Source organism: Panthera tigris, chromosome D3, assembly GCF_018350195.1.
Source record: "Panthera tigris isolate Pti1 chromosome D3, P.tigris_Pti1_mat1.1, whole genome shotgun sequence".
Taxonomy (NCBI): domain Eukaryota; kingdom Metazoa; phylum Chordata; class Mammalia; order Carnivora; family Felidae; genus Panthera; species Panthera tigris.
Window position 1 is genome coordinate 89277463 of NC_056671.1, and position 23253 is coordinate 89300715.

The following is a 23253-nucleotide window of genomic DNA, read 5'->3' on the forward strand; positions in this document are numbered from 1 at the left end:
TTCTTAGAAATGACTTCATTTTCTGGGGTGCCTGGGTGGCTGAGTTGGTTGGGCGTCTAACTTTGGCTCAGGTCATGATCTCACAGTTTGTGAGTTTGAGCCCTGCATTGGGCTCTGTGCTGACAGTTCAGAGCCTGGTGCCTTCTTTGGATTCTGTGTCTCCCTCTCTCTCTGCTCCTCCTCTGCTCACATACTCTCTCTCTCAAAAATAAACATTAAAAAATTGTTTTTTAAAAAATAAATGGCTTTGTTTTCATGTGGTACTAGCTTACCCAAAAAAATGGCCTAATTTTTGTATGTCCAGACAATTTAAACATGATTTAATACAATGCAACAACCTTAATCGTCATAAAAGAGATACATGCAGTCAAGCTGGAGGTGGAATCTTTAAGAGGATTCTTTCCCATCTGGAATGCCTGTGAGTGATAAACAGAAACATAAGTAACTCGTATACCTGGTAAATTAGCCTGTCCACAAGCTTGTCATCAAAATGTATTCTGTCAGCAAAGTTTTTCCCAGGATAAAAATTCTGGTTGGTCCTATGACATTATGTGCCTTATTAATTAAAAATTATGATTTAATGTTTAGTATAAGTGGAGGTACATATATGTTTTGAAATTTAATAATATAAATGAGCACCAGTGAACCCTTCACTTGACTTGGGGACTACAGTTCCTCCCATATCCCATCCTTCTGCCATCCAAAAATCATTATTATCCTGAATTGTGTTTAACATTTCCTTGCTTGTAGAAAAAATAGTTATGCACATATACCAATAATTCATTGTTCAGCTTTAAGTTTATTTTGAGAGAGACAGAGATAGCATGAGTGGGGGAGGGGCAGAGAAAGAAGGAGAAAGAGAATCCCAACCTGGCTCCTCTGTGCTGCCAACACAGAGCCCAACATGGGGTTTGAACTCATGAAACCATGAGATCATGACCTAAGCCAAAACCTGGAGTCAGACACTTAACCGACTGAGTCATCCAGGAGCCCCCATTGTTTAGCTTTGCTTGGAGAACTACTGAGCTTTACAAAAATGGGATTACAATGTATGTAGCCTTCTAGGACTTTTTTCTTTTTTTCTTTTTTTTTAATGTTTTATTTTGGGGAGAGAGAGAGAGACAGGCAGAACGTGAGCAGGGGAGGGGCAGAGAGAGAGGGAGACACAGAATCCAAAGCAGGCTCCAGGTTCTGAGCTGTCAGCACACAGCCTGACGTGGGGCTCGAACCCACAGACCATGAGATCATGACCTGAGCCGAAGTCAGACGCCTGACTGGGCCACCCAGGCGCCCCAGACTTTTTTTCTTAATAAGAATTCTCTTCACAACATTCTTCATAATAATCCCAAACTGGCAGCAATCTAATTGCCCATTTAACCTCAGAAAGGATAAAATGAAGCATATATACACACAATGGAACACTATCCATTATGTAATGGAAATGAAATGTAAGTAATGAAAATAAGACACTGCTACTCTCAACAATATGGATCTCATGGACATGTTTATGAGCGAAGCTAGACATAAAAGAATTCATGTTGTATGCTTCCATTAATAGAAATGTTCAAAGTTAACAAGATTAACTTAACGATTTTCGCAGTTGGGACAGTGATTACTTCTGGAGGAAGTGGGTAAATGCCTGGGAGAAGGTATGAAGGGGAATGTTGGAGATGCATGAAGGTAATGTTCTATTTTTAGATATGACTGGTGGGTAAACAAGGATGGGCATTTTCAAAAAAAACATAAAACTGTCTACTTATGACTTATTCACATTTTGAAAGATTTGTCCATGTTTTCACAAAAAGCAGTATTTCATCTTCATGGAACAGAACTGGATATTTAGTACTTGGGTGTTACGTGATTTCAAATATTTTTAATTCTGCCGTGTTAAAATTGTTGAAGTCAGAGGCCGTAAGTTCAATAGCAGAGATATTAAGAACAGGAAGGGTTGACAGGTGTGCTTTTCAGAATGAGGAACACTAGGTTTATCTTTATTTACATATATAAGACAGACCAGGGAGAAATATGCATTTATTGTTAGATGTAAGCTGAATCTATATTTATTTTTGACATTGTCTTCATGCAGTTGTTTTTTTCCCTATGTGTATATCCCAGGTAGGATAAAGAGCTTTTCTGTAATCTTCAGCGGTTTAATAATTCCAATGATTGCTGACATAAAACCAGAGTATAAAAGTTTAGGACAAAAAGTTTATTTGTTGGAATGTTTGTTTCAGAAGATTTTATTTTGTTCACTTAATCTTGCAAACTACATTTGTCATAGGGCGCTGATTTTGCTCATCAATCTCGTGATAATTAATTACTTACTATGATCTCCCAGCTGGTTATAAGTAACCAAACAATTAAGTATTGAGCACTTTCTGAGTTAGGAATATACCTAAAAGGACTCCTCTTTGCCAAAGTTTATTTTACAAATACAAAATAAGTAATGATTCCAATAGATCAAACATCAATCACGAAACGAAATCTCATCCTTTCACGATAGAACTTCCGGAAGCTGGTAAGATGTGAGGTTGAAAAATGGCTCTTTGCTTAATACAAAATATCCTGGCATTCCACACAGGAGGTTCCTCCTCTTCTCCAGGAACTTATATTGGAGTCTGCCAGGATTCAGTGTAAGGGCTTCTTTTCTTCCTACACTCTCTCGGTGATCTGGTCTTGTGGCTCTATTTTCTTTTATTCTTTTAAGATTAGCTTTTTTTTAATGCTGATTTTTGAGAAAGAGACAGAGCGTGAGCAGGGGAGGGGCAGAGAGAGACACAGACACAGAATCGGAAGCAGGCTCCAGGCTCTGAGCTGTCAGCACAGAGCCCGACGCGGGGCTTGAACTCAGGGAGCTGTGAGATCATGACCTGAGCCGAATCTGGAGGCTTAACCGACCGAGCCTCCCAGGCGGCCCTCGGGGTTTTAAATACCATCTATTACACACACATCTTTCCCCAGACCTCCTCCTCTTCACTTCTCAAGGTCAACATGTCTAGAACGGAACTCCTCTTGATCTTCATCCCCAAACTTGCTCCTCCCACGGTCATCCCCCTCTCAGATGATGGCAACCCTATCCTCCCAAGTCATTAGTACGAAAACCTTGGAGTTAAGCTTGACTCCTCTCTCTCAGACCCCACATCATACCATGTCCAAAATGTATTAAACTTCAAGTATCTTGGGGCGCCTGGATGGCTCAGTCGGTTACGTGTTGGACCCTTGATTCCCACCCAGGTCATGATCTCAGCGTTCGTTGGGCTCAAGCCCCGCATCAGGCCCTGCGCACTGACAGTTTGGATCCTGCCAGGATTCTTTCCCTCTCTGTCCCTGCCCCTCCCCCCGCCGATTCTGTCTCTGTCTCTCCAGATCAACCTAAAAAACCCCCAAAAAGAATTAGGTACAACCTCAAGTAGCTTCACAGCCCAATCCAACCTCGTCGGCCCTCTCCTGAACCTAGCACATCGCCTCTCTCTCCCGGATTCCTGCCATTGCCTCCTGACCACTCTCCTCCCTGTCCCTGTGTCCCCAGCAGCCCCCCTCTGAGCACAGCAGCCCGGTGCGCCTATTGCAACATGCACAGCTTGGGCCTGATGCCCTCTGTCCGGCTTCGGCTTCAACCTCTCCGGACCCACTGCGCCCCTGGTCACCTCCTGCCTCAGGCCCTTGCCCTCGCTCTCCTCTCCCCCGCACCCTTGTCCCCTAACATCCGAGTGGCCACCCACTCCGACCGCCTTCATGTCTTACTCCCGTGCCGCTTGCTCCACGAGGCCTGCTGGCCTCTGTCACCGCCTCTCCCCACACTCCGTCTTCCCGGCCCGCGTTATGTTCCTCCCATGCGCCTGGCACCATCTCCCATGTTGCTCCTTTATCCCATTTCCTGTCCCTCGAGGAACCGGAACTTGTGAGACGCAAGCAACGTGTGAGGTCCACGACGCCACAGAACGCTGTTTGCTTAACGCCCCGTCGCTAACTCCTGGAAAAGCTCCGGGCACACGGCAGGCGCTTAATAAATACCTGTCAAACGGACGGGAGGCTCGCCTAAGGCGCCTGCGCCCTGCCGCCCCTCCGCGGCACGCGGCAGAACGTTCTGGCCGGGGCCGACGCGTCCACCGCGGGCCTTGCGGGCGACGCAAAAGGCTCGCTTGCCTCTGTGAGGGCCGGGAAAGCGGCCCGCGCGGCGTCGGCGCCTGCGGCTCCCCCGCGGCCGCACTCCGCCCACACGGCCGTGCGCTTCCTCCGGGGCCGCCGGGCCTCGCGCCTGAGCCCCACGGAGGTCAACCCCGGCCCTTCCCTCCCGGACCCGCCGGGACGCCGGGCGGGCGCCGGCGTCAGCAACGTAGGCGGGAAACGCTGGGCGCCCGGGGCACGCCGGGAGCACCCGATACGTGCGGCGGGCTGCGCACGTGACACGCCGCAGGCCGGGACGCTCGGGGCACGCCGGGAGCGTGTGGTGCGCGGGGCACGCTGGGAGGGCGGAGAGGGGAGCGCGGGAGAGGCGGCCGAGGAGCGCGGGCCCTGAGGCCGGGAGGCGAACGGCCCTCGAAGGCGAACCCGGGCCGACCGGGAGACATCGGGGTGAGGGAGCCGGGCAGGGAGCGGGGAGGCCGCTGCAGGCCCTGCCGTCTCCCCTCCCGCGAGAAGGGAGAAGGCTCGTGCTTCTCCCTCGGGAGGCCGTGGCTTCCACGGGTTTTACAAACGTGCTCCCGGACGTGGTTCCCCGCCAGGAAGCGATCCGCGGCGGCGGGGGGGGGGAGGGGGGACCCCGTGCCAGCGCCCGGAGCAGCGCGAGCCGACCTTGTGGGCCAGTGGTGATGGCGGAGGTGGCGGGGGGAGGACGGGCCCCAGGTTCCAATCTTCAGGGCACCTGTTTTGACGCGTTAGTCACAGGGTCGGCGCTTACACCCTGGATTTCAGCCGAATGAAGGCCTTGGCCATGTTTCCACCGCGGTCCTCTAGCCTCCGGGCCGCAGTTTGGCCCGCGGGCCCCACAGGCCGAGGGCTGCTCGGACCCCGGCCCCGGCGCCAGGCTTGCTTGCCAGTGGGCTCTGCGAGCCGTCGAGGGCGGGCCCCTGCGGGCCCCTGCTGCTGGGTGATCGCCCCGAGCAGCAGGAGGGCAGTGTGGTACCGCGGTTCCCGTACAACACGTGAGCGCCGGCGGCAGGGTATCCGGGGGGGGGGGGGGGGGGGGGGAAAGAGAAGACGCTCTCTATCTGCGACTTGTCCTGGTCGCGAACTCGAAAACCAGATTTCTGCGCGCTCCTGAACAGAGCAGTGCGGTCTGCGTGCTTTTTTCTGGCTAGTCTTGGAAGACAGGCGGAAGAGGAGGGGGACTGCTCGAGGGGCGGAGAGATGGGGACAGAGGATCTGAAGCCCACGGGCTGACAGCAAAGAGCCCCGTGCGAGGCTGGAACTCAGAAACCCGGAGATCGTGACCTGAGTGGAACCCAAGAGTCAGAGGCTTAACTGACTGAGCCACCCAGGCGCCCCATCTGCCAGAAGATGTTTAAAGGAAGAACGACAAAGTCATTTTCGTGGGAAATGTGTTTTAGAATTAAAAGTAGCGAATCACAAACTTTCGCCTGTGTCTTTGACTGGACTTCTTTAAAATATGCACAACACAGGGGCGCCTGGGTGGCTCAGTCGGTTCAGCATCTGACTTCGGCTCAGGTCATGGTCTCACGGCTCGTGAGTTCGAGCCCCGCATCAGGCTCTGTGCTGACAGCTCGGAGCCTGGAGCCTGCCTTGGATTCTGTGCCTCCCTCTCTCCCTGCCCCTCACCTGTCATATTCTCTCTCTCTCTCTCTCTCTCTCTCTCTCTCTCTCTCTCTCTCAAATAAATGTTAAAAAAAATAGGAACATTAGAGAAGTTTATTAAATAAAGACAATGTGATAGAAATACATCTAGTACCTAGATTAGAGGAGGCATTTAAATAGCTGGTTTTCGTATTATTATATTCAAATTGTTTAGGATATAAAACTTCGGGCTTAAAATTCTAGACTATCTTTTTGAAATGATGAAAATTTTCTAATGTGTACTGTGATGGTTGCATAACGGCAAACATAGTAAAAACCATTGAATTGTATAATATAAATAGGTGTGTTGGAGGTTATTTGCACTATATCTTAATAAAACTTGTACCAAAAAGTTCTAGCAGGTAAAAAATTCTTAAGATGTTAGTAATATATAAATGCTGAAGTCTGTTCATTTGTTTTTGCTGACTTACTCCGACACAATATCAAATATTCTGTGGTGGGTTGGTATTAAATCTGTATTGGTAAGAGAATTTATAACCGCTTTATTGTTGTTTATCTTTAAAGGCCTGGTAGCTGAGACATTCAGTCAACAGGAAAATATGAATGATTCGAGGCAGCAGTCATTGTTCTTCATCACATCTCCAGATTTACACAAACTCTGTGCTGTCAGGATAATACTGAGTAATGGGGTGGCGGATACTGAGATTAGGAGTACGCAAATGAAGATGTGCAGGTAAAAAGTACACTTTATGACTGAGGCTTTCTAAATTTTTTGAGATGTATACGCAGTGTTTTAGAAGTATCTCCTTTAAAGCAAACTACTCTTCTGCTCAATCTGTGTATATAGTTTTAAATAAAGGAATTCAGTTTTCTTCTGACCAGGTATATCGGATTACATTTGGGGAAGGACTTAAAATACTTGAGATGGAATATCACACTATTGAGTTTTTGTATTTGTGACTTCTTGTGTGATGTTTTTAATTTAAATTTTTTACGGACATTGATGAATTAGATCAGACTCCCCAAAACTTAGAGATAGAAATTAATAAATATTTATTGAGTACCTACTGTTTATGGACACTTTAGGAGATACTGTAAACAGTTCAGATGACAGTGTCTCTTTTTTTTTTTTTAATTTTTTTTTCAACGTTTTTAATTTATTTTTGGGACAGAGAGAGACAGAGCATGAACAGGGGAGGGGCAGAGAGAGAGGGAGACACAGAATCGGAAACAGGCTCCAGGCTCCGAGCCATCAGCCCAGAGCCCGACGCGGGGCTCGAACTCACGGACCGCGAGATCGTGACCTGGCTGAAGTCGGACGCTTAACCGACTGCGCCACCCAGGCGCCCCAGATGACAGTTTCTCTTAATTTTCGGGTCAGCATAAGATCACTTCTGAAGACTGTTTCTCCAAGAACTATCTTGAAATATCTGACCCAAGGTAGTCTGAAAAACAGCTTGGTTGAAGCCTAAAGTATAACTCCATGATTGTTGAGGACCCAGCGTGTATTAGTCCCCTAACTCGTTTGAGGCACTCAAAGAAGGACTCTTAGAAAGCATGACAAGATTACATCTGTAGCTGCCTTTCTTGGGGAGGAGCAAACAGAATATTGCTAGGAGCCAGAAATAAAGACACTCACGAGTTGTCCTCCCATTTTGTTCTTAATTACAAAACTTTCCTTCTTCCCTTTGTATATTCTCCCACTCAAGTGCATCCAGGAGCCTGTACCCTTCCTGCTAAGGTGTAGTTTGAAACCTATTGAACATTTACCTGTGACTCCTTTTGGAAACAAATAGTGGGAAACCTGAGATTTTCTGCTGTTTACTCTCAAACCATGCCCACAGAGTGGGATGTCTTGACTCAGTCCCAGTAGCTGACAAAGAGGCTGGAACAGATTGAGAGGAGACTTCACCATGTCAGACAAAGGCAGGCACTGCAAATTCAAGTGCTTGGCGCACTTGGTTCTGCACCCGCGTTCTGAGGACAAACAGGTTGGCCCATCTTACTTTTTGAGGAAACCCCTCCCCACTCCCCCCACACACACTCATGTCTTTTAAAGTTTGTTTTCCTGATGATGAATTTTGAAATTTTTCATTCTTCCGTTTCTAGTCCCTTTTGTGTTTTCTCCACCTTTTCCTTGATCTTTGAAACAAAATTGATGGTAATTTGAATTGTGATGATTTTTGTTATGAGTTCATTTGGCTGTTGAATGCTAAACTGAAACAACCACCCTCTTCATTTTGGCTTGGAAAACGTTTTCTTTTTAAAGGAAAAGCATCCAGTCGATAGTTGTAATGGTGAAGTATTTGGTAACTTCACTGATAGATGAATCCTTATAGTCTTGTCTCTAATGCCTCCTGATCACCACTTAAAAAAAGGAAAACAGAAGAAACAGAAGTTAAAAGAGCTGGATTCTTAACAATGTTTAGACATCTTCAAATCTATACTTGGACAGAAACGGAGTTTTAAATGAGGAATCTAAGTTCACAGATGAAAGAGATTGGGAAACTCAGATGCAGGGACATGTTTTCATATTAATATCGATATTTGGAACCTAACATTCTTAAATCTTGGATGAATACCTAAATATTCAAGTTACCATGTTAAGTGTGAGGAGAGATGCAGAAGTCTATAGCACAGTCCTTCCCTAGAAGAAATGTAAACTTTTGAATAGAACTAAGCAATTTTCTAAATGTTCTGATAAAGTGAAACCAGACAGTGGGCAAATCCACTTTACAATTAATACATTTCATCTCCACAGGCAATTGCTGTTTTTGCACCAAGATATTCTTGCATCACCTGTGCCTGGAATATTAAACCAAATTTGGGTAGTGATGGCGGTTAGTATTTTAAAATTTTATGAAGTGTTATTACTAATTATTGGGAGCAATATTGATAAGAGAATTAATTATAGCTCAAATTGAATGTGGTTTATGAAGCCAAATTACCTGTATTATAGTTTGAGTGAATCAATTATAGACTTTAACTTTGATATACCTGATATTTAAAATTCATTTTCATGGTTCTAATTTAATATTTTTTTTTCTGTCATAAATACTAAGATAAAGACTATTAATGAGTAAAATAATATAGCATAATTTTTTGAAAATAGCATGGGCTTAATATTTTTCTTATATTTTTTTCCTTAGAATTCCATTAAAGTAAAGGAAGAAGTTTCCCATTCCAACATATGTCCAATTGTTTTTAAAGGACTTAGATCGACAGTGTTTTTTTTTTTAATTTTTTTTTTTTTTCAACGTTTTTTATTTATTTTTGGGACAGAGAGAGACAGAGCATGAACGGGGGAGGGGCAGAGAGAGAGGGAGACAGAGAATCGGAAATAGGCTCCAGGCTCCGAGCCATCAGCCCAGAGCCTGACGCGGGGCTCGAACTCACGGACCGCGAGATCGTGACCTGGCTGAAGTCGGCCGCTTAACCGACTGCGCCACCCAGGCGCCCCGATCGACAGTGTTTTTAATTTGGAAACTGTATTTAAAATTTTTTTTTACACTTAATAAAATTAGAATGAATTTTCCCAGTGCTGTATGTTACTGGGAATGATAATGAAATGCCAAAAATCTTTATAAAAATTATGTTATTCTGTGATTTTTGTCAAAAATCTTTGAGAAAAGATCCTCTTACTCTCAGATTTCAATTCCTCAGAATCCAGTGAAATGAACATTTATTAATATTAATAAGCTATCAATAAAGTAACATAGAAGAAACTTACTTAAGCTAAAGTAAGTTCTTAAGAGAATAATAATTTCCTTTATTTTTTCTTCTATGTTATATGGTTATATATTCATCTTATCTTTTCATTCTTGATATCATTTTTAAGAAGGATAAGCTGTTTGTAGACAAGTAAACACTAATAACTCTTATTTGTGTTCTTTTCTACCTGAAAATCTTTATGGAACAAGGAGGACATTGTTTCAGAGTTCTCATAAATTCAAATATCCTAATCTTGGCAAGAATACTAAGAGGAAAGCAGGCATATAAAAATATGTTTTGCTTTCTTACAAAGATATTACATAATTTTTTTTATACTTAAAGTAGAAAATGGAATTATTACACATACTATTTTAAACTTGCCATCCATTTCCCCTTGAACAGCCTCTCCTGGATGTTATTCTGGTTCATGGTTGAGGCTGTGAAATATTTTATTGTATTGGTGTATAATAATTTAGTTAATATTTTCTAATGCACATCTGAATTTCTAGTTGTACTACTATAGCGCTTCAGAAAGCATCATTGAAATTATATCATTTTTATTGGTCTGGAAGTTTCTATGGGTCAAATTCCTAGAAGAGGGATTGCAGTGCATTTTATACTATATACATTTATACATTTTATACTATAATCTAGATAATGCTAAATTACTCTCTGAAAAGCTTGTGCTGGATGGCATTTTCATAAAGAGTATATTGAGAGAACCTATATTTCCATATCCTCATAAACACTAGATATTAGCAGCCTTTACATATCTGCCAATCTGTTAGGTTAAAAATAGTATCTTCTTTGAATTTCTGTCTCTTTCATGGTTAGTAAAGCACTTTGGCCTTTTGAACTTTCTCTTGCTCTTACAGTTGTGTCCATTTTCTTTATTCATGCCTAGAAATTTACTGTGTATTAAGAGAGATGTTAAATATTATAGAAATGTATTAGCCTTTTCCTTTTCTAGGTTTGTATCACTCCCAAAAAGGCTTTCTTAACTTTGAGAATGTACCTACAGATTCTGTTTTAGGGAGAGAATGATTATCACTTGCTTCTCCAACACATAGGAACTGTTAGGATGATGGCCTGATGATGTGTCCTCTGCTGTATAATGTTTAAATTCTTTTTGTATTTCTTTAATTAATAGTATATTTAAGTAATTTTTATAAATGTGGATTTTTGTTGTTTTGTTGTTGTAGATAACATTTTATAAAGCTGGAAAACTTAATGCCTATATTGAAAAACACGGAGCTAAAGTAAGTTCTTAAGAGAATAATAATTCCAAATACTATTTATAATGATTTTGTATTCAACTTCTTTTTGTCATCAAACAAAACTTAAAGTATCTTTCTCATAAGTTATTGCCATGCATGTGAAAGAACCTGCCTTTTTGGTTTTTGAAGTTTGTGTCGAATTTTTATTCTTTCTTCCATACATTCTTGATAAAATTCATCAATCAAATTATCAGGGTCAGGCATTTTCCTTGTGGGAAGGTTTTTAACTATAATTTCAATATCATTAATAGATAATAGAACTATTCAAGTTATCTAATTCAAGGAATGTGTTCATTTCATCTAACTTGTCACTTGTACTGACATAAAGTTGCTTCTAATACTCCCTTAATTTCCTTTGCTGTAGAATCTGTAGTGATGTTAGCTCTCTCATCCTGATACTGGTAACGTGTGTCTTTTTCCCCCCTCCCTAATCAGTCTTCCTAGAGGCTTAGCAAGCCTGTTGATTACAAAAAACAAGCTTTTGGTTTTGTAGATTTTCTCAGCTGTTTTATTGTTTTGTATGTCATTGATAATTCATTTTGGTCTTCATTGTTTGTTTTCTTATGCTTATTTTGGATTTAGTTTACTCTTCATGTTTTAGTTGCTTCAGGTGGAAGCTGAGGTCATTGATTTGAGAACATTCTTTTCTAATATAGAGACATTTAGTGCTACAGATTTTCTGTAAAATATATGTTTTGTTTTTATTTTTTCTCTAATTCTCCTTTGATTTCTTCTTTGAACTATGGGTTAGAAATGTGTTATGTAGTTTCCATATATTTGGGGATTTTCCAAGGATACTTCTATTATTGTTTTCTAATTTAATTGTAGTTAGAGAACATGTTTTGTATAACTTGAACCTTTTTTTAATTTATTGAGGCTTATTTTATGGCCCCAAATATGGTCTTTCTCTGAGTTCATGTTTGAGTTTAATGTTGCAAGTTGGCCTCATCCTGCTGCTTGAAGTCCTATTGATAGTATCCTTAATTAAAATATCTGTGAAACAAATTGAACAGATTTGGTCTTCTTCCTTGCCAGCAAATTAGTTACTTATATCTTGGGAAAATTCACCAGACCAAAAGGTCACAAAAATGAGGGGTGAATAATCTTTGGGAGACAATTCTCTTTGGCATGTCTTGCTAAGAGAGGCAGTGGCAGCATCTTCTTCTAGGCTATATTTGCAAGGATATTTGTATAGAAAACAACCTTGGTTCTTTCCTCAGCCCTGGGTATTTTCCTTACATGCACGTGCTAATCCGTACTTAGCTGATGAGTCAAGACGGACTCTGCTGATCTCAGAGTTTGCTCTCTGTTCAGTTCTCTCCCTCTAATGCTTTGCCCTCAACACCAGCTCACTTGGCTTCTTGGACTCTCAGCTGGCTCCTCAATGGAAGGAACCCATGGCTCTTCCAGGGTTCTCCTTCCCTGCACCACAGCCTAGAAACCCTCCTTAATCAATACACAGCGGGTAATTGTAGGTTTCCCATCTCTTAAGGATTGCTCGTCTTTATTGCTAGATGCCCAGTGTCTTGTGAACCATTGTTTTATATAACTTGCCCAGTTTTTTAGTTATTCTAGGGGGAGGATAAATCTGAGCCTATTACTTCTTACTACTCAGAAGTAAAAGTCGTGATTTTTCAAAATTCTCTACAAGTAGAGACAGGGTGCTGGTTTCATGTGTGCCTATGTAAGTATTTAATTGTTTTCTGATGTTGAATTAAAGTGAACAACAAGGAAAATTATTATAGTATAGTTCTGGGCTGGTTTCCTCTGTGCAAAGCAAAATACAAAGTAAAGTGTAAGGTCCTACCTAGCACAGGAGTTCAAAACTTTAGGTTTATTGGGCCAGGATAAGGAGGGAGAATTTGGGCATTGTAGCATGATAGTCTTCCTGGTTTCAAAGCAAATATGTTTTAACACTTCTTTAGCTTTAGAACAAGATAGGATTACCTATAGTGATGACTATAACTCATATCCAAAATAACCCAGTTTGTTTGGTGGTGATCTAAACAAACATTTTCTTTGAGTTTACAGGGGCATGCCAATTGCTGTGAATTTGCCCATGTTTTTTCTTTAATATGTTTAGGTGGAGGCTCCACAGAGAGTAATCCCTGTAATTCTTCAAAACTGCCTTTCATACTCACTCATGGCTAGGCTTGCTCCAGCCTGGAATAAAACTGGCCATCTCTTGGTGCAAGGTAACTTTATCTCTTTCAGTCATCAGGGGTTTCTGAACTAGATTATTTCTATTATGGGCATCTGTTTTAAATTTCAAGATATATCATTTTTAGGGAATAGTTTTTAAAGTTTCACCCCAACTAAGCCTTCTTAGGCAAGTCCACAACAATATAAATGTCCTCTCCTTGCCTAGGATGGTATCCAGAGGCCACTGATGTTTTTTCAAATAATTTTTAAAAATTATATAATACTTGATGTTTGGAAAGGAATAACTATAAGTTATGGAGAATTATGATAAAATGAACACAAATTATCAACATTGTTGGAATCAAAAGGCTCTTCTGGATTTTGTGTTGAGGTCTGTCCATTTTCTAAGTATTTTATGCCCGGAAATAAATATTAAAAAGAAGAATTTCTGAACTTGGATACTTTTTGAGTGATTGTATTTTTTTCCGAACTGTCTTCAGATATTCCTTTGTGTAAAACTGCATTTTAAAATATTTTGCTTAGCTTTGATAATTACACAGAAAAAGATTTTATTTATCAAGCATGATTTATAAGTTATAATAATAAAGCATGTCCTATGAATTTTTTTAAGGACGAGAATTTCTTTCTCAGATGGGAAAGCAAAGTGCTGTTGGTAAGTAAAAATGTATAAGCCAATAGATAAAACATTAATATGGTCAACAGTTGTTAAATAAAACAATGTTACAGATCGTTGGGTTGTTACAATCAATGATTAGGTTATGTCATAATTGAATCGGTTGTTAATATAATCACAATTTACCCAGGACATCACCTCTGGGTCAAAATATATGTTCTTACCTATAAGAGAAAAAGTTAACTTCTCTTAATTGGAATAAAATCTACATTTTTAATTTCTCTACTTAGTTAAAATTATGACCCTGAAGGAATTTAATTCTACAGGCATTTGTAATGTATAGTTTCCAGAATCATATAATTAAAAATTGTTAGTATCGTTGTAAGGAAAAGATTTATTTCTTATGAGAACGCAATTCTTCTCCTTAAAAGAGTAAAGAAAGATTGTCTAAAGAGACAAAGATGATCTAAAATACACAGTTTACAGTACAGTCTAATTTGTTATTGATAAGCATGGCTGTTGGGCAGGTAGACCTGTTCCTAAACAGTAGTCTAGAGAGAGCAGAGAGGTGGAAATCCTAAATCCAAGGAGACATTGATCAATCATGGTAGCTTTCACCACAATTTGTTCATCGCCTTAAATCCTGAGCTAGCACCTCTAATCCAGAACTATTTGCTTTGAGTTAACTTTCAGGCTGAAGCCTATTTGCCTTCCTTACACTGGTTTCATTTTTAAGTTGCACAGTGGCAGTCACTGTGCTCTAGCTCTGGACAAATGGGTTCATTACAGAAATTCAGTTTCATCCCCACTGTCAAGAGACTATAGCTGCCAGAGATTAAAGATAAAAGTTTAGGAGAGCAAAATCCCTCACTCTTGTATTACAGTTTTTCTTTTAGTTTTACCAAATGTAATATTCTACAGCAAAACTGACAAATTGTTAATTGTATATAGCTCATTGGATTTTCACAGACTACACATATCCTCATAACCAGTTCTCAGATCAAGAAACAGAACATAACCAGTTCCCTGGAAATCCCCTCATGCTTTCATCCAGGTACTACCCCTTCCCAAGATAACCACTCTCTGACTTACATAAGTAATTTTGATTATGAGAAAGCAAGGTAGAAGCTTTGGGTCTCTATGAAATCTGTATTTTATCTGCTGGTATATTGATAAGCATTTGTTAGGAAAAGACTATGAAGTCAGGAGCTCTGCGTGGTACCTCTCCTGATTTAAGAAGACAGTGTCCATTTTTCACATATAATATATAATAATAGACACGAGGCTTGTAAAAGGTATTTATTGAATTTTTCACTCAATTGTAGGATGACTCGCTGTTTTATTGTAACCCTGCCCTATGACCCCTCAACACATACATGGCCATATATCAGTGTTGTTTCAGGCCTCTGTCTCATCTGCAGACTCTCAATTATATGGTGATTTTTAAAAATTTTACCACGTGAGGAAAAAATACATATTCTTAACTGGGTTTCTAACGTGGATAAATTAAGTTAAAGTCCTTTCTTTCATTACTAAAATAGTTAACTTGATAAGATGGGGGTAATAGTTCTATAAAATTCACAGTTAAATATTTTATTTTCAGTATTAGACATCAATGTAACTGAAACTCAAGTTTGTCTAAGTATAGAAGCTTACACAATCAGACTGCCACCACCTGAGGTACCACATATTTTGATTTCTATAATTTACTAGATTTATTATATACTTAATGTACTATTATTATTACCAACATGCTAGTAGATTTTGGTTTTTAATAAGAAGAGTGATAAGAGCTTTTTATTATCAATATCCATAGTATTAAATGCTTAATATGTTGATATTGTTCTAAATCTTTTACTCAAAGAAAACAACATACTGTCAGCTTAACACAGATTTAATCATATTTTCTTGTTCAAAAAATCTCTTTAGATGACTTTCAAGACTCTCCACAACCCTCCCTTGCCTCAGCATTCACTACTTGCCTCTGTTTTCACCTCCAAATATTAAAAGCACTGTTTTGGTTCATACTAAATATCATATCCCCTCATTAGCATTCTAGTAGCATTTTTTTTGCATCTATTTTCTTATAATGGTTTTTGCCTTCCTAGTAGAAGGATATGTCTTTTCTTTTACTAATTCTCATAACACCCAGCATAGACACAGATTAATAGTAACTCAATAAATATTATTTTCTTTCTTCTGTTTCAGTGGTTCTCAGTAGAGGGGGGGTGGAGAAGGAAATGAATGATTTTGCTCCCCAGGAGATATTTGGTAATGTCTGGAGAAAAATTTGATTATGACAAAGGGGGAGGGTTGTGTTGCTACTGGCGTTTAGTGGTTTGAGGTCAGGGATGCTGCTAAAAAATCCTATAGTGCGTGGGATATCACTATAACTCCACCCTAACAAAGAGTTATCCAGCCCAAAGTGTCAGTAGTGTCCAAGTTGAGACGGATGACTCCTCCTTTGCTTAGAGTGACCCTCTGATTAGTTATAGATCATACTCATATTTTAAGAGCCAGCTCCAATGCTACTCCATTCATATTTCTCTTTAATTTTTTGATTACCTGTTATATTGAGGCACTAGGCAAGTCAAAAGTAAATAAGATCTAGTTTCTGGCCCTTAAGAATTGTGTAAGCAAATAGGGAAACTGACCTGCATAAAAATAAATGGAATGGACAGCATGACATGAATATCTTGTACTGAGAGGAAACGTCCCAAAGCCTGGAGCCATGGTGACCTCCCAGCCTCTTTTAAACCTTCATGCTATTATGAAGCATACTCACATACTTATTTGTGTGTTTATTATAATTATACTCATTTTTCATATTGCCAATTTACTTTATAATAAGCTTCTTAAGGACTAATATCATGCTTTACTGCCCTTTGAATTTTCTATAGATTATACTTGTGTTTTATATACCCGAGTTTCGAATCAATTAGAGATTGACAAAGAAGAATAAGACATATAGAAATCAGAATACCACCTTTATTATTAGGATGAGAATATAATTTATGGTCCAAAATGGATACTTTTGAGAGTGAAAGGGGCACTAACCTAATAGAATACTGGCCCAACCTGTATGAACTGGAGTCTGTTAAAAGTAAAATCAGATCAGTTAAAGTTGTATTTATTGTATTTATTGCATTTATTGCACATAAAAGAATAATTTGTGAACCAGGAGTCTTCAAGCCAACAGTGGAATAAAGCTCAGAAGGGTGTTGTGACAGGACAGCTTATATAATGAAAATGTGGAAACTATTTTATCTTTATAATAATTGGTTATAGTAATGGAGTTTTCAAAATGACAGGTAACTGGTTAAAAGTTATTATCTTACTCTGTTTTGGAAAACAATTTAAGTTTTATGATTTTTAGAGTATTTACAAGAAATAATTGAAATTAAATTTCACTTGTTATACAATGAGCTAAATTAGGTTTTACTTGCATGGCTTAACTGGTTTTTTCAATTTTGGTCTCCATTTTATTTAATTCATATATGGTCACACTGTTTATTATTGAAAAAAAAACAGTTGTTAAAGAATGTAGCCTATCTGAACCCTAGAATTAAGTAGATTCCCCACCTATGTATGAGAGTAGTGGAAACCCAGAGCTCCCTTGGGAGATCAGGCACCAACCCCAATATGACAGAATGCAGTACACTACTCTTTGCCAGCAGGCCAGCTCCCAAGAGGAGGAAGAAGGAATTGTCCCAATTTTATCAACCAGGTAAGTCACCCCATCTGCCCTAGGGAGGAATGAATGAAAGGGTAGGGAGCTATCAGGAATATGTGTTAGAGCTTTCTCAACATGGAAGCAAACACCAGAAATGGAGAAGATGTACTTCTGTCTTCTACTCAACATTATGTATTCAACGCACACTTGTTCTATTGATTCCCTAAATTATAATTGATCATTAGCTCCTCTAAATCTCACTGTACCTAAATTTTTGATATGGCATTTTTCACATTCCTTTATAAAAATTGGTTTCATACATGTCTGTGTTCCTACTAAGTTGTAATCCCTTTGAGAGTGTTGGTTTTGCCTTATTTGTCTTTGTTCCCCATGTAGACTAAAAGATAATTACATTGAATTTTCCTTTTGTCAAAATCTAGTATTGGTTATAGGTCAGGTGAGGGGAATAAAAGTGAGGAGGAGGATGTTTATCATCTCACCCCTTTCTAGTTTATTTTCTATACTTTCATTCCCCTTACGGAAGCAAATTGGGACAGAGGTTAAGTAACTTGCTCTGGGTCATGAAGGGTAGTAAGAAAGAGATTCAGGATTTACAGTTTTTCCTTTGACTCTGTTCATTCTTCTACACTGCATCATACTTCCTTCACCTAGCCTTAGGTTTCTTGACTCAGATTTGTACGTCCAATAGAGCCTGACAGGAGTGGATACTTAAAATGTATTGAAAAAAAAAATACAACAATTAAACAACCATGTTTGACAATCTAGTATCAAACTAAGTGTCGTAGGAACTACATGACTTTAGAGTTCAGAGAAAAAGGAGATGTTTGAGGGAATTCATATTTGAAACCTTTGGAACTTAGACAGTGTTTTCTATCCTTTCCTTCTTGAAATCATCTGAAATTTGATTTCCCTGAAATTGCTTTATCCAGAATTTCGTACCATTCATTCGTGGTTCTTCTTTCTCTTATCACACTTTAAGTGTTACTATTCCCTAGGGTTCCATTTTCAGCATGCCTGTCTTTTCCTTAGCAGGTTCAACTAGTTCAGTGGTGAGCTGGTGCACTGGTACCTCCCTAATACTCTCATATAGTTGCAGCTTGCCCTCTCAGAAACTGTCACAGGAGTGTATTCATGATGTGCAGTCTTGGTTATGTGTAACACTGAATTATTTATTTGTCACCCTCCCTCACCTCAACTGTGTTCTTCCTTTGTACTTATTCTTGGTTACTGGCATCAACAGCCAATAAGTTACCCAGCTACAGACTTCAGAGTTATCCTTGGCTCTTGCTTCCTGTATCCAATCAGCCATTAAAGCCTCCCTTGATCTCTGAAATCTCTTCCTCTCTCTCCATTTCCATTGCTCTAATTTAGGCCCTCTTGTTTGCCCAAACTATTAAAATTGGTCTCCATATTGGCCTTTTTTCTAGCCTTTCCTCTTATTTACTCTCTAATTCTTCACAGTGTCAGCAGAGTTCTCTTCCTAAAACAGACAGCCCCAACCTAAATATCTCTAGTATCTCAACATTGCTTAGAGAAAATAAAGTCCAAATTCTTTAGATTGGTGTTATAAGGAAGAAGTGATATTTACCGAGTACTTTCTTGTTAGTGAAGGTCTGTTCACATAAGGACATGTTATAAATATTTGTTAAGTAAATACATATAAGAGGTTAAATGTCTTTGGGGGGGTGTGTATGGTGAACACTTGGGTAGTTTTCCAGTCTTCAGAAAAATCTGTGTTGAGAAAATCCAATATAGACCTTAAGTGCTGGTACCGTGGAGGTCTCTGCAGCAATTTTCTTGGGTCTCTGAATAGTGTTGAGATAGGCAGAAGAATATAAACTCAAGCTAATGTAAGTGGGTGTATATGAGAACCCATAAACTGTGAACATTTGGACATATCTATCCTCTCTGGATTCAGTTTTGGGTTCTGTTTTCTCTCAAATAATCTACTTATTCACCTGTAGTCAGTCTTTCCTGATGTTCATAGCCATCCCAGTACTGACCATCCTTTCTTCTGTCACAGATTAGACAACTCATCTCTTACGCACAGCATGTCACAGTGCAAGATTTATCTCCAGTGCACAGAACAATATTCATTCTTAGTGTCTTTGCTCTCTTACCTCACAACATAACCAGCACATCTTATCTTCCTGTTTCTACATTCATGTTTTCCTGCTCTGCCCTGTTCCCTCATTTCCAGTAGTCTTAATAAACGCTGTCAGAATTCAGAGAAGGATCAATCACTGAACATAGAGGAGATGGGTCTAGCTCTAGGCCTATAAGGCTTTTACTGGTAGAACTCAGATAAATCAGAGTAAGGGCAATGCTTTCAGTAAGTGTATTGTTATGACCTATCTAGGCAACAACACAAAAATTGGTCTGTTTAGTTGAAGTTTAGTGAAAAGCAGTAGAGAATGAAGTTAGGCCATTATTTCGCAAAAGCTGTATGATGATATGTTAAAAAGGGGATGAGGGATTATGAAATTATGAACCATTCTCTCTGACCCTAATACAGTGTCCTCTTAGGAGGACATTAATACTTTATTCTTCACTTCAACGAAGTCCCTCCTTATCTTTGACTCACTGTATTAAAATGTCCCAGAGGGTGAGGAAATGTAAATGAAGAATTCTTGGCAAACTATAAGCTTAAATACCCTGCAGATAGGGCACCTGAGGACCAGAGGAAAAGCATTCCAGGAGATAGAGAAAGGATACAGAAGGAGAGTTGAGTATTGGCTCTCCCTCCCAAAGACCAAATAGAGGAACAACTCTCTGACTCATTCTCCAGTTAAAAAAATTTTTAAAAGTAAAGAAAAAATTAGTAAAGATGCTATTCTGACAAAATGTAAATACCTTCCTTTAGAAAGAATTCAACTTCCTATAAACTAACATCACCAAAACATTGAAAACCATTTGAAATAAGTACAAGATAGGCATTGAGGTTGGAAAGTGAGAGAAAGCATAAAATACGTGATGTGTTGTATAGAGAGAAGCAGGGTGAACTGAAACACTGATTGCATTATGTGAGGTGTCATGCACCTCCAATGTAACCAAGCCTTTAACACGACTTTGTAATTGACTGTGTGCACATGTGTGTGAGATACGTGTTTTTTAATGTTCCTTTTGTTTCACAAAATCTTTTGAGGACTAATGCATTAAATCTTATTTCTATTAAAAGCTAAGAGAATTTGATATTTCTCAGAGTGTTATCAAGGATTTTGATACTAACAAGAATGCCATCATTGAAGGACATTCAATTTTAAGCAACTGGTGCTACGTTTTGCCAAGGTGAGATTTCAATTTGTAGCATCTGGGGTGGGTCCAAGGTGTAGTGGTTCTCTCTCATTTTGCTTCGACATCAATGTGTACGAAAGTATAAAGGAATTTTTGAAACTGACTTGTAACTTGAAAAGTGTTGTCATACTTACAGAAGTCATCAATTTCCTTTATCAAATTAGTAAAATAATTTTATTATACACTTAAATTTTTGTTAAATATAATTTTTACAAAAGTAAAATTTCTAGATAGCTCATTATGAAATTACAACTATTATAATATCAATAAAACCTTATAAACTTTACGTATAATTAATGATTCATTATCATTTGACATGAGCTGTTTTTTAAGATTGTACCATCTGTAGGGGAAAAATGGCTTATTATTTATATAAATAGGACTATTGGGATGAAATTTTAACCTGCTTAGGAAAAAAGAACTTTAATTAACTAAGAGAATATGCATGATAATTTAATCATCAAAGCAGGGAAGAGGTAGATAGGGAACACGGGTTTGACTCTGATTCATTCAACTCTTAATAGACTTTTCCCTAATGTCTAACAGTTATAGGCACGCTTCTGTGTGGCAACATTTTATTAGTCATTATTTTGTGTTTATAACTGGCATGTTGTTTTTATCAATTCAATTTCACTTTTTCCTAACAATTCTGGTTGTTGAGATTTACTACAGTGTGTGTTAGGAACTAGGAGCAAATGATTAGTTTTTACTTATGTAAAGAGAGTTGCTAAATCTTTTTGAATACTTCCTAAATTAAGTTACATAGTTAAATAAAATGATATCCAAGAATATTTTATCAACTCTTATTTTTCATAGTATGAAAAGGGGACAAATAATAAGTATTCTTCACACCATACCCCCTGACTGTCCTTTTCATTCATATGAAGATTTCCAGATGCACTGGGATGACCTGGTAAGGAATAGAAACGTGTATTATGTTAGAAGCTATTTGATTTTGCTTCTTATGATTTAACCCAAGTTTAGCTTTCTCTTGAGAGAATTTCAGCTTGGTTCTTAATTTTCAGTATGGCTATAAACTTCCAGAAGATTGTGGAAATATTAAAATATACTGCAGCATCTACTTCAAAATGATAGGAGAAAGGATCTTCACATATCCTTTACACATCATGTATAACAGAAGCCCCCTGCCAGCCTCATGATCCAGTCTTGCTTCTGGCCCTGATGTGCATCATCCTTTTCAATCTTCTCTGCATCTAAATGAAACTGCTTTCCCCTCTAACTTCTTTTTCTTCTGCTTGAGTGTTTCTTGTTTTCCTTAGTTTTTTTAAATTAAGGATGAGCTTAATAATGATGTTTTTTCTCTTAAACGCCATTGCAACATTTTAGGCAACAAAAGGAACTTCGGAGTACCTAGAAAAATGTTTACATGATTGCTAGTAGACAGTAAATAATCCTAGAAAATAACCCTAGAATTCTCCTTAGTCAGGGGCTCCCTCCAGTGGCATTTTGGATATTACTGAAAGGGTGGAATTAAAAGAATTTGTCTTTTAACAGAGATTTTTCTTTTTGGAAGATTATTTCATCTCACAGGCAAAATTTAGAGGATCTCACTTGCACTTAATGCACCTGAATGATTTAAGAAAATGTCTTTCTTAACATTATTTTAAATTTAATAATGATTACATGTGTTCAGGTGAAACTCTTCAATTGTAATTGATACTGATTTCACATTCCTGTCTCTGTATTCCGACCTGCTAGAGTTTCAGACTGGAAGAAGGAAGAGCCATTATGTTCTCTTTCTGCATTCTACACTTCCTAACCCAAATCTTGATGTAAAATTGAGGCTGACAGAGATCAACTGCTCCCTTTCATTAGATGCAAAGACATTGTTCCAAGTCCTCAGAATATTTTTCATTAGAAAAGTAACCACTTTTCTCAAAGCTCTGCTTTTGGAGCTTGAATACAATCTGTATGTGTTGTTTCTCTGTACCGAATTTTTACGGCATATTGTTTATTATAAATACTTATTTTTGTAATCTATAAAGGTCATAGTGTCTTTGTTATAAATCATTTTTGGAATATCTTAGTCTGCCAGCTCTGTGATAAGGACACAATAAGCAGTCTGGAGTGTTAAAATAGAAGGAATCAAGATCCCTGTGATAAAACATACTTTTAGCTTTGGAAAATATGAAATAAGAAATGTATAAAATAGGATTTAGTTATGTGTGCCTTTTAACAGTTACTATTGTAATTACTTTTTAATTCCATAGAATTTGCTCTCTCTTAAGTACAAAAACTGTTCTATTATTCGTTAACATTATTCAGATACCCTCTCAGCTGCATCAGAAGTCAGCCTATACAGTTCTTTCCAAGAGTAGATTTGGAAGGTGTGTTGCAAAGTTTCCTTTCAGATTTAAAATCTAAACTGCCTCATATATGTGGCTTTCCCATAAAGATGACAACGAAACCATGCTACTACACACAAGAACTAATGAAGCCTCATGTACAGGTAAGAGATTTCATATCCTACTGAGTTTTCCAAGACTTAGTATGCACCTATCTTACTTGGATCTCTTGCTCTCTGTGAGGGACTACCTAGCCCATTGTGCTAGAATTCTTTTCTCTCAGGTCAGTGTTTCCCTAATGCTATTTGATGTGATTGTACTTGATCATTTGTCACTGACATTTATTGTTATTACTGTATTTAACATAGTAATATAGTAATAGTTGCTTACTGGTCTATTCTAATTTAGCATGAACTCCTGGAGGACAAATATCATATTCAT

The 23253-nt window shown here is 38.9% G+C and overlaps 1 protein-coding gene across 7 annotated transcripts in view; it reads left to right on the plus strand.

Annotated features, from left to right (window-relative positions):
- Nucleotides 1-4369: 4369 nt before the first annotated feature.
- The window catches only part of CD3H18orf63 (chromosome D3 C18orf63 homolog), a 39001-nt gene continuing 20117 nt past the window's right edge, over nucleotides 4370-23253 (plus strand). For 5 of the 7 annotated variants that reach the window (XR_006210043.1, XM_042962600.1, XM_042962602.1 and 2 more), the window contains exons 1-11: nucleotides 4485-4575; nucleotides 6319-6487; nucleotides 8516-8594; nucleotides 10668-10724; nucleotides 12826-12937; nucleotides 13516-13557; nucleotides 15122-15198; nucleotides 20391-20500; nucleotides 21323-21419; nucleotides 21532-21617; nucleotides 22793-22976. Coding sequence is in view for 6 of the 7 variants with exons in the window: in XM_042962600.1 (XP_042818534.1) it covers nucleotides 6354-6487; nucleotides 8516-8594; nucleotides 10668-10724; nucleotides 12826-12937; nucleotides 13516-13557; nucleotides 15122-15198; nucleotides 20391-20500; nucleotides 21323-21419; nucleotides 21532-21617; nucleotides 22793-22976 (978 nt within the window). In the remaining variant the exon portion in view is untranslated. Of the gene's footprint in view, nucleotides 4451-4484; nucleotides 4576-6318; nucleotides 6488-8515; nucleotides 8595-10667; nucleotides 10725-12825; nucleotides 12938-13515; nucleotides 13558-15121; nucleotides 15199-20390; nucleotides 20501-21322; nucleotides 21420-21531; nucleotides 21618-22792; nucleotides 22977-23253 lie in introns of those variants that run through there. The other 2 variants (XM_042962603.1, XM_042962605.1) reach the window with 2 other exon arrangements.